Source organism: Erigeron canadensis, chromosome 5 (genome assembly GCF_010389155.1).
Source record: "Erigeron canadensis isolate Cc75 chromosome 5, C_canadensis_v1, whole genome shotgun sequence".
Lineage (NCBI taxonomy): Eukaryota > Viridiplantae > Streptophyta > Magnoliopsida > Asterales > Asteraceae > Erigeron > Erigeron canadensis.
Window position 1 is genome coordinate 7968730 of NC_057765.1, and position 11000 is coordinate 7979729.

General features: G+C 33.0%; 1 protein-coding gene and 1 long non-coding RNA gene across 2 annotated transcripts; both read right to left on the reverse strand.

Moving 5' to 3' along the window:
• Nucleotides 1-1745: 1745 nt before the first annotated feature.
• Nucleotides 1746-3514, reverse strand: LOC122602055. The gene is made up of 2 exons (XR_006324148.1): nt 3089-3514; nt 1746-2047 (listed from the first exon to the last, which is right to left on the reverse strand). It is a non-coding gene; the product is annotated as an uncharacterized LOC122602055 (long non-coding RNA).
• A 271-nt stretch (nt 3515-3785) lies between these two features.
• LOC122602054 (beta-amyrin 28-monooxygenase-like) lies at nt 3786-7719 on the reverse strand. The gene is made up of 3 exons (XM_043774787.1): nt 6780-7719; nt 6246-6433; nt 3786-4085 (listed from the first exon to the last, which is right to left on the reverse strand). The coding sequence occupies exons 1-3, from the start codon at nt 7717-7719 to the stop codon at nt 3786-3788; spliced, it is 1428 nt and encodes a 475-aa protein (XP_043630722.1).
• Between the last annotated feature and the right edge of the window lie 3281 nt (nt 7720-11000).

An 11000-nucleotide genomic window follows, 5' to 3' on the forward strand; every position in this document is an offset into this window, starting at 1 on the left:
TTGTTGATCTCAGTAGCCCACTTTAACACAGATTATTACTGTTGATGGCAGTAGCCCACTTTAACACGGATTTTTACTGTTTATTAAAATGATGAATCATCTTTAACATGGAATTATATTGTTTGCTGATCTAACATATCAACTTTAATATGGAAATTTAATGCAAATGTCGGAAGCAAACTAGCTAATTGTCAGTTGGCCTATATATAGGGGATAATATTTTGTAACCATTTAATCATATCAAAACTTGACTAATCCCTAACTTTTAACTGTATTATCAATCAACAAAATGGATGCCTTTTCGTCATCTACTAAGCATATGACACTTGATGTAGTCAAATTAGCAATCCTTGCAGATATAAATGAGGAAACGAAGTATAAAGAAGATATATATGATCTCTCTCAAAAACTTATGGAGTCAAAGGTTGCAACCCAACATGCAATCGAGAGACTACGAAATTTTACTAGGTCCACTTCCCCAATTGAAGAAATTTATGTTAGCTATCTTCAAGATAAATGTACGAAGACAGATAATATAATTTTACAAGTATCCGATGTTGTGTTTTCGTTGGGAAGTATGCCTTCAGATGCCCAAAGAGCTATTTGTAATCTTGATCTGCTTATCATTAAGAAATAACTTTATGTAATGACGATTACCATGTTATTTTATGAATTAATAAAAGTTAAACTTTATTATTTCTCCTTTTTGGTCTCGTTAAACTTCATGCATACCATATTTACTTTTTTTATATATCAAAAAAGGGAAATGACAACTCAAACTTTTGTTTTAGTACAAAATGACTGTTTACCTATTTTACCACAGGAGTGGTGTAAAACTAAGTGAAATGACAACTCAAACTTTTGTCCATAAAAATACATGCTATATGGAGTCATAACATGCATAAACAAATCACAATAAATCATTATTGGTATTTTAGATCTCCTGAGGAAGAAGATGTTACTAAAGAGATGTATGGTAAGTTTTATGGTAAGTAAAGTTTTATCATTTTTTATTAGAAAGTTTTATAGCTTCTATTGCTTTGAACTAATTCAATCATTTTATAACAAAGGATGTTCCTTAGTTGCTGCACCATTATGGAAGTTTTTCATCTCTACCTGAAAGAAATTATAATGGTGGTGTGGTAACGTATGTAGATTGTCTTAGCACGGATAGTTTTGGCATTGCTTCGGTAGATTAGATGATAAAAGAACTGGGTTATGATCCGAAGTCACCTAAGCACTACTATCTTAGAAATCTAAAAGGAGACTTGGATAACAGACTGCGTCCATTGCGTAATGATCTTGGAGATCGAGAGAACATGATTAAGCATATTGGAGACGGAGGAACGAAGTGTGGAGTTAACCGAAAACGTTGAAAAAACTCCAGATCCTCCATTCAAATTCCCAATCAAGACTAAACAAGAATAAGCTTCTTGCTCTAAAAAGTTGTTTGATTAGCTGCACTTGTTTGTTTAAATTCTCTAGTCAATTTGGTTGTTTCGTAAGAAATTGCATCTATGTAATGTGACCAAACGGATGATGGTCTTTTTTCTATTAACTACTTGTTTCTATCCAAACACATAAAGCTCATTGTCTTTTTCAATTATATGTGTATCCGTATGCATATTAGTATCTTAAAAATGGAACAAAGATGGAACAAACCTCACATTGGTATTATGCAAGCATTAGGTTTGTTGGTAACAAGAGTGCCACAGGTTACTTAAGGGATAGCAACAAGCAGATAATTGTAAAAAATACCATCATCCGTTTGGTCACATTGCTAGAGTTTAATACACGAACAACAATATTACTACAGTTTAACTAGCAATCAATAGAAACACATAAACTACAACACGTACATGGAAGCGAGTATTAATGTTATAAATTAATTGCTTCTTCTCTACTTTGGACCAATATTACTAGAATTTAACTACGAGCAGCCAAAAGATATCACGCTAAGTTCTACCAAAACTATAACTAGAGTCTATTACAAACAGCCACTCGTTCAAGTCGGAACGGAACAATGCTATACATAGAGTCTCTTTACCTGCGCAAAATAACAAACTTTGTTACTGGTCAAAACTGAAAACAAGTTAATAAAACCAATAGAGAATAAACTATGCACATGTAAACAAAGCTAAACTTGAATGCAAAAAAAGCATTAAAAACGGAAACAAAAACTTCTTTGCACCATATGATCCGAGTCTAAGAGATGAGCCAGAGGAGACACTGCATATAATTGCAAATCGAACCAAAAGAAATAAAGACACTGTGCATCAGTCACGTAGAGACTTCATGTCTATGAACCCTCGGATTTCACCTACATTCAACTTTGTTCACAAGCCATTCATTTATAGACTAACTTACTTAAACTAGGCTAAAAAAGATTGATGCTTTACACATCCAGATGCTTCCAAGACTTTTCATTCTGACTACACTATCCATATATATAAATGAAACTGACATACTACTAAAATGGGCATTGACCTTTACATTTACTAGGCTCTGCTCAAGGTGATCAACCCAGAGAAACTGGTCTACTACTTCACAAAATTTATCTAATTAGAGCATAATCAAATTAATAAGCAAGACCAAATTCACCTGTGATTTTTCCAAATATGCAATCCCAAACTTTCCCAAATTATAATTCTTTCTCCCATCATCATAATAAAATACACACATTAAATCTCCTACAGCACACACACAAAGTTAAGCACCAAAGCTACAAATAGAAAGACCAAAACTTTTTCAGACCATTAAAAAATAAAAAAACAGTGGTGTTGATCGGATCTTTAACCTATAAGCACAACCCATGGCTTAGACAAAATTTGCATAAAAATACCCCAACCGATACTTTCACATTTCATAAACAATTGAAAGATAAATAATCTATTAGTTGAAAGCTGAAACTCTGTTTTTTTTTTTTCAATACGACATTGTGTATCAACTCTCATCTCAGCAGACAGATTTCATAAACATTTGAAAAAGGGTTATCTTATCATACGAATCCACAAAAAATTTTACATCATTTATATTCAAATAAATAAGAAAAACCGAAATTAACTGCACCAAAATAATCTTTATATACCTTGTGTGGGTTTGCCATCGGAACAGTTCCAACAACAAGAGATATAAAATCCGTTCTATACGCTTCATCGTTACACTAACCAAAAAAACAAATCGAAGTTCACATACCCCGGTTTATGGTTTTTTCATAAAGATAAAGAATAAAGAGATTAACACAATCTAAATCCGTCTTAATTGTTGTTTTATTTAATGGTTTTGATGACTGATTGAACAAAAGAATGATGTATTTAGATTTCAATTAGGTTGAAGTGGTGATATTGGGTGTTAGTTTGAGGGAAGAGAGAGGGCATGAGGGGTCAAGGGGGAACAATAGGATGCACAGAGAGAAGACACGTGACTAGCTTTAATTGGTGGTCTGAATCCGTGTGCAGTTAAAGGTAAAGGGCACGGGTATTTTGATCAAATTAGATATTCTTAGAAAACGAGTTTAAACTATAAAATAGGGGTTTTATTTTGTTTATTTAGGTAAATATCCCTTAAGTAAACTTATTCTTTCCCTTTGTTCGGTGCCGAACACCAAGTCAGAGACGTGTCCGAGTCCCCGACCCCAAACCCTTTGCGCTCTTCTAATGGTAATATCAGATAAAATTGGTTAACACGTCACAACTAAAACGAACAGTACTGATTACTGAAAATATAATCAGATATGAACTCAAATTTAATTACTTTCAAAATAAAGTGATAAGATAGAATACAAATTAGGTATTATGTGGGTAAAGACGAACAGGAAGTCCTTTGGCAGGAACAGGCATTGGATCAACAATGATCTTTTCATCAGGAATGGTTTTCTCCCATTTAAATCTCTTCACTATGTGGTGCATAAATACAAGTATCTCCAATCGCGAAAACTCTTTTCCCGGACACATCCTAGCCCCTCCTCCAAAAGGCACGTATGTGTATGGAGCTGGTCCGGCTCCCTCGTATCTTGATGGATCAAATTTAAGCGGCTCTGGAAAGTATTCGGCGTTTTTATGTACACCATTTGTGCTCCAATATATCTGAAACATGATTACACAAATGATATATATATATATATATATATATATATATATCAAATAAGAAGATACTTTAAGGAAATCGTTTTTTATTTTTTTTAGCTTCTTTTTTTGAACTTTTTTTTTTTTTTTCGTTTTTCACTTTTTTCATTCTCTCTTTAATTAAGCAATTTTATATAAAAATTTTTAGATTTTTTAAAAAATATTTTTTTTTCAAAGGGCGTAGCCCGTAAGCTATAGGCGAAGCCTCTCAGACTATGGCGGAGCCATGATAGCTAAAGGTGAAGCCCGTTAGGTAGATCACCCCATCACCGATCACCCCCTATGACCTATCACTCTCACCAGCTACCCTTTATTAATATCCTTAAGGGCGAAACGCGTACCGTACCCTTACATGTATAACTCACTTGGGTTAGAATTTTTGTTTTTTTCTAAACTTTTTAAAATTTTTTTTATGGATTGAGTTAATTAAAAAAAGAATGAAAAAGGTAAAAAAAATGAAAAAATATTTAAAAAAACAAGCTAAAAAAAATAAAAAAACGGGTCTTCTTTCCCTTCTCTACTTAAGACCATTCTCTTTGGATCTCTACCCTATATATATATATATATATGGGGGATGGAATATAAGACTTTCGGGTATCTAAACTTAGGTGTGAAACACTCACATATAATTTTTTTAATTGATAAAAATCATGGGGCCCATGCATTTATTTATTAAACAAGAAATAATAAATTATTAATATGTGAGAAGTTCACACCTAAGCTTAGGTGTCGGACAACCTTATATTCCCTTTTCTCTCTCTCTCTCTCTCTCTATATATATATATATATGGGGTAACACTACGGTAAGAACACTTTTCAAATAAGAACGGTGAGAACACTTAAAAACATCATTTTGATGCATTAAAAGTCCATAAAACTAACATAGTGCATAACGAATTATCATTATTTAAGTGTTTAACGACACATTGATCTGTCAAAATCGAAAAAATTACGTTTTTTGTTTTGTGCATCCATCTTGGATGCATATTCATCAAAAGCATCCAACAAAAAACATGATTTTTTGGATTTTGACGGATCAATGTATTGTTAAACACTTAAATAATAATAATTAGTTATGCACTATGTCAGCTTTATAGACTTTTTATACATCAAAATGTAGTTTTTAAGTGTTCTCATTTGTTCTCATCAAAATATATATATATATATATATATAGGGGGACAATCAAATAAGAACAGTTTTAAAATAAGAACGGTGAGAACACCTTAAAATCATCATTTTGATGCATTAAAAGTCCATAAAACTGACATAGTGCATCCATAATTATCATTTTTTAAGTGTTTAACAACACATTGGCCTGTCAAAATCAAGAAAATCATGTTTTTTGTTTTGTGCATCCATTTTGGATGCATATTCTTCAAAAGGATGCATCCACCAAAAAACGTGATTTTTTTGATTTTGACGGATCAATGTGTTGTTAAACACTTAAATAATGATAATTAGTTATGCACTATGTTAGTTTTATGGACTTTAATGCATCAAAATGATGTTTTTTAAGTGTTCTCACCGTTCTTATTTTAAGACTGTTCTCACCGGAGTGTTACCATATATATATATATATGGGACAATCAAATAAGAACAGTTTTAAAATGAGAATGGTGAGAACAGTTAAAAAACATCATTTTGATGCATTAAAAGTCCATAAAACTAACATAGTGCTTAACTAATTATCATTATTTAAGTGTTTAACAAAACATTGATCCTTCAAAATCGAAAAAATCATGTTTTTTGATGGATGCATCATTTTGAAATATATGCATCCAAGATGGATGCACAAAACAAAAAACGTGATTTTTTCGATTTTGACGGATCAATGTGTTGTTAAACACTTAAATAGTGATAATTAGTTAAGCACTGTTAGTTTTATGGACTTTTAATGCATCAAAATGATGTTTTTTAACTGTTTTCACCGTTCTTATTTTAAGACTGTTCTCACCGGAGTGTTACCTATATATATATATATATGTGAAGTTGATTCAAATTTTTGTGACACATTGATGTATTATACAAATTTTGGGAAAAACCAAGGTTATACATACATGGTTATATACTTTATTTAATCAGCACTCAAATAATTAAAGGAATGAAGGTGATATACATACCTTCCATCCTTTTGGAAAGAAGAAACCACTGAAGGTGAAATCAGTGAGAACTTCTCTGAATGTTCCTTGGAAAGGAGGGGAAAGCCTCAACACTTCAGATGCTACACTCCATGAGTATTTCATCTTATGTATGTCTTCCCAGTTTAATAGTTCACCCGGTCCTTTTGACTTTGCGACTTCCATTTGTTCTAAACAAAACAAGAAGAAAATATATACTCTGTAATAAACTAATCTTGAACTTATGTTTGAAATGAATGATTAATCTCGTGATTAACTAGGAATGATCGATAAGTGATAAGATAATCAACATCAATTGATCGGTCTTTAGTTGCTTTATTCGACCAAAATGGACAAATCCTCTGTCCAAATCTGGTTTGGGTCATTTGGGTAAACTAAAGAAGGTTATGGAGATTAATGATGTATAAGGTCATTGGACCAAAATGGACCCCTCACACTAGACTTTATATCTAACATATAGAAATGAGTTATGATCAATTATCACTATGTTAAAGGGAACTAGCAAATGAGTAGTACCTTTGTAAACTCCTTCATAAATATCAGGAAGCTCGGCAAGATACCTTACAATAGAAGCGCATGTACTAGCAATAGTATCGTGTCCCCCAAGTAACAAAGCAATCAACTTGTTAGCAATATCTGAATCTGTCATGGCATCCTCACCATCACCATTTGTAGCTAGCATATGTGATAATATATCTTGTTTTGGTGAAGCCTTTCCATCTTCCAAATCAATCTTTCGTTGTTTGATTATCTTGATAAGCTCGTTTCTTATGTGGTTTGCACCTTTCACCGCTTTGTGAAATTGTGTTCCTGGGAAGTCTATAGGGATTGAAAATATGCCCGAAACTAAATCTGCAAAAGGGGCTGCAAATTTTGCTATGTGGTTGGGATCTTCTACGCTAATAAACAACTTAGAGGCTATAAGAAACGCAAAGCGTTTGATAAGAGGGTAGACAGCCACAACTTCTTGGTTTTCCCACGAAGTTGTAAAGTGTTTCCCCGTGACATCATCCATCACACTGATGTATCTCTGCAAAGCCTCCGGTTTAAGGAACATTGGAAAAGATTTCCTCATTTTTATTGCTTCATCGGCCGCACTTGATTTAGAAGGAAATAACTTGTTTACATAGTCAGGCACCCACATTCGTACAAGTTTGTACTCATTTGCGAACAAGAACTTGTTTCCAGCCGGTCCACAAAAGACAGCCGTGTTGTATCCTAACAAGGATGTCTTGAAGATATTAGATGAATATCGTGCCATGCGATCAAATACAAATTTTTCAGGTTGGCCATTCCAACCAGTGGAGAGAAACTCATGGGTCTCTCCAAGGAATGGCCATCCTTTTCCTCCCGGGGGTTGGAGCCCGGTGGTGTTTTTCTTGTAGAAAAGAAAGTGAAGTCCTAAAGAGACTAAGATTACAAAGAAAGAGAGAAGAGAGCCATAGAATAAGTCCATTTTTCTCTTTTAGTTTTGGAGTTTGAAAATGAATTGATGAAGCTAGTAGTAGTATTTGTAATCAAGGGTATCCGTCTTATTAATTAATTAATATATGGAAAACATAGTTAATTAAGGGTCAATTTGATTTGTCCATTATCAAATAATTCTTGCGGAGGATAATGTGTGACTGGCCGGAGAAAAACATAGTAATTTTTTAGTTGGAATTCCCATAGGTTTTAGAGATCATTAAACAAGAATTTTTATACTACGATTCCCGGCCGACCTTAGCTGGATTATATATCTTTGAAGTCTCAATATACCTTCTTTTTTATTTGACTTTTTTTTTTTTTTTGAACGGCTGGACCTTTAGACTAAGAACTTATTAACGTTCAATATACTCTAGCTCTTCGTTGCATATAAGTTATATCAATTAAAGTAAGTTGTAAGTCGAATTGAGGTTTGTGATTGTGAGGTTTGTGATTGTGCATGAGGGAAGAATGTAAATTGATGTTTTCCTTAAAGTATAATTATGTCGAATTGAATGTGGAATGGAAAAATTAATCTATAGTAAAACTGTATTTTTTTTAAAACGGGTATGTTATTTAAATCCGGTGTCATGTATTGATACGTCTGTTCTGTTAAATTGGTAGATGGTAGATAACGAAAGCCTAGCATACTCATAAGTCCATTGATTTGGGTTGGGCCACGTTCTATCATGTATATATCCATGTGTGGGCTTTTTATTTATATTTTGAGTTAAGCCGAACTCGAATCATCGAGCCCATTAGCCATTGCTACAAACTTTGGACTAATTATTATAAATTTTGATATTGATTATCAAACTAAAGCCCGATGGTGTTAAGTGTTAAGTGTTAAAATGTTAATTAATTATTCGAGCTCAATACCAAGTTTGAAGATAAAAATGTATTCTGGCTTTAGTCGAGTCTTTAACTTTGATAATTGAGTCAAGCACACGCTAGCTTGATAGTATATCAATTCGACTCGATTAATCGACTATCCTGATAATCTGCGCACCGAAAAATAGTTCATTGTGTATTCCGTTGGTCATCACTTGGAAATACAAACAGTTGATGTTCTTGAAAGCCACTACAGTGATGCTCTTACAACTTGCATGTAATTTATATTTTATTTTTTTGTGCAACTAGGATTTTTGTAGGGATAAATGTGAAAAACAGAAAGTAACGTTGGTCAAAACTGTTACCAATAACTCGAACAATCTTACAATTTTTTGGTTTCTATTATTGGTAATTTTTGGTTACACATTACTAGTTTGACTTATAAATTTAGACAATTTGAATAATTGGTAATTTCGATAGATGGATTTTATTTTTAGTAACGTGACGTCGTGACCAAATTTCATTTTTATTTTGTTCATGTATACCAATTTCTATACTTTATAATGAAGATGAAACTTTTTAAAAAAAAAAACAGTCAGTTAGTTGATAATAGTTAGCATTAAAGACACCACAGTAATATCTAATTGGACTGTAGGTGTAGCTCAAAGCACGTATACCTAGAATGAAACTCAAACTCTCAAAAATCTCCCTAATAATCTACTCCTACCAATGAGCCACTAACCCATTAGCATGATGAAAATCTAACACATGGGAGTTAAAGCCTTCTAATACCTTTCAACAACAACGTACTACTCTAAGAAGAAATCTTATTTTTTGTTAGAGCAATGATATTCTTGCTTTATGATCATGAAATTCATTCATCATAATTCATCTTGATGCCTAAAAACCCTTGAAAGGCTTCTAATTAAACACATATCTTAGACTAAAAGAGACGTCTTTTTAAATAGTGGCAAACATTTAACCAAACATACCTTTTCAAAAGATAGGAAATGTCACTAAAAGCATAAATAAAAGTAGTCATGAGAAACACACAAAAACATAAAACTTATTTAATTATAATGAAAGTCTAGATCAAAGCAATCTTTTCAATACTTTTGTCAAGTCTCTTACCTCTTATTTGAACCTTTAGACTAAGAGCTCGTTGATGTTCAATACACTCTAGCTCTTAATTCGCTGCATACAAGTTGTACATCAAAGTAAGTTGTAAGTCGATATTATGTTTAATTAGGAATAAATCTATGTGAGGTTTGTGAGGGGAGGATGGAAATTGATGTTTTTCAAATTACGACTAGACGTATGTCTGCACAATGCAGCGACGATAGTGGTAGCGGTGACTGTGTGGTAGCAGCGGCTGTGGTAGCCGTGGTGGCAGCGACAGGTGACAACGATGGCGGTGGTGATGGCGGCAGCTGGGGTGTGACCACTGTCATCTGAATGTATTTTATCGATGTACTTTTCCTATCGTCTTTAGTTCATTCCGTTCATGTACACTACTTTATAACTAGAATATGTATTTTAAGAGTGTGAAAGTCATTAGTCCGTAAGGCATTATTAACGGAATAAGTGGACTTATGTTTTGTTCGAGCTTTATGAGCATTTAGACTTTAGAAAAGTTTCGCATGGACTCGATAACAGGAGGAATACTAATTGTCTTGTGGAAATGTCAAAATAAATAAAATACTTAAAATTAAACCAATTAAAGATTTAATAAGTAAATATAGACAAATTTATATCCGTTAGAAAGCTATTGAAAAGTTACATTTAAAAATGTCAACGAAATGTTTTAACGGGTCTCGAGCTTCTTTAAAAAGTCGGGTCAAATGGGTTTTTTAGAAAGTCAACTAAATTTGAAAGGCTAGGAAAGGGCAACAAAACCCTCCTAACCCTAATCCTAACCCTCATTTCTCTTCTCCCTCTCCTCTCTTTGGCCGCCCCTCTCTCTTTCTCTAGTATTCCGGCCAGCTGCCACCATCCACCACCGTAAACCGCCGCCGGCCACCACGAACCACCATTACTTTCCATCATTTTCTTTACTTTTCTTTTAGATCTTGGTAAGTTATGGTTGTTCTTCATCAAAAATCCGTTTTTATTGTATTTATATATATTTTCGGATTATATGAATATATATATTTAAGAACCCGAAGTTTTTATAAGAATATATATATAAATCGGCTTTTGTTTATATAAATACAGATTGAGTCCGAAAATTTTTATTTTTCTATATATATTTTCGGGTATATAAGTAAATATGTATATATATATCCGAAAACCTTTGAATCCGATTACTTGACCGAAAATACATATATTTCGGGTATATAAGTTTAGATCCGAAAATATAAACCCGAAATCTTGTCATATCCGAAATCTTTTGATCGGAAAAGCTTCATATTGTTGGTATGATTCTTGTTCATGTTGTTATAA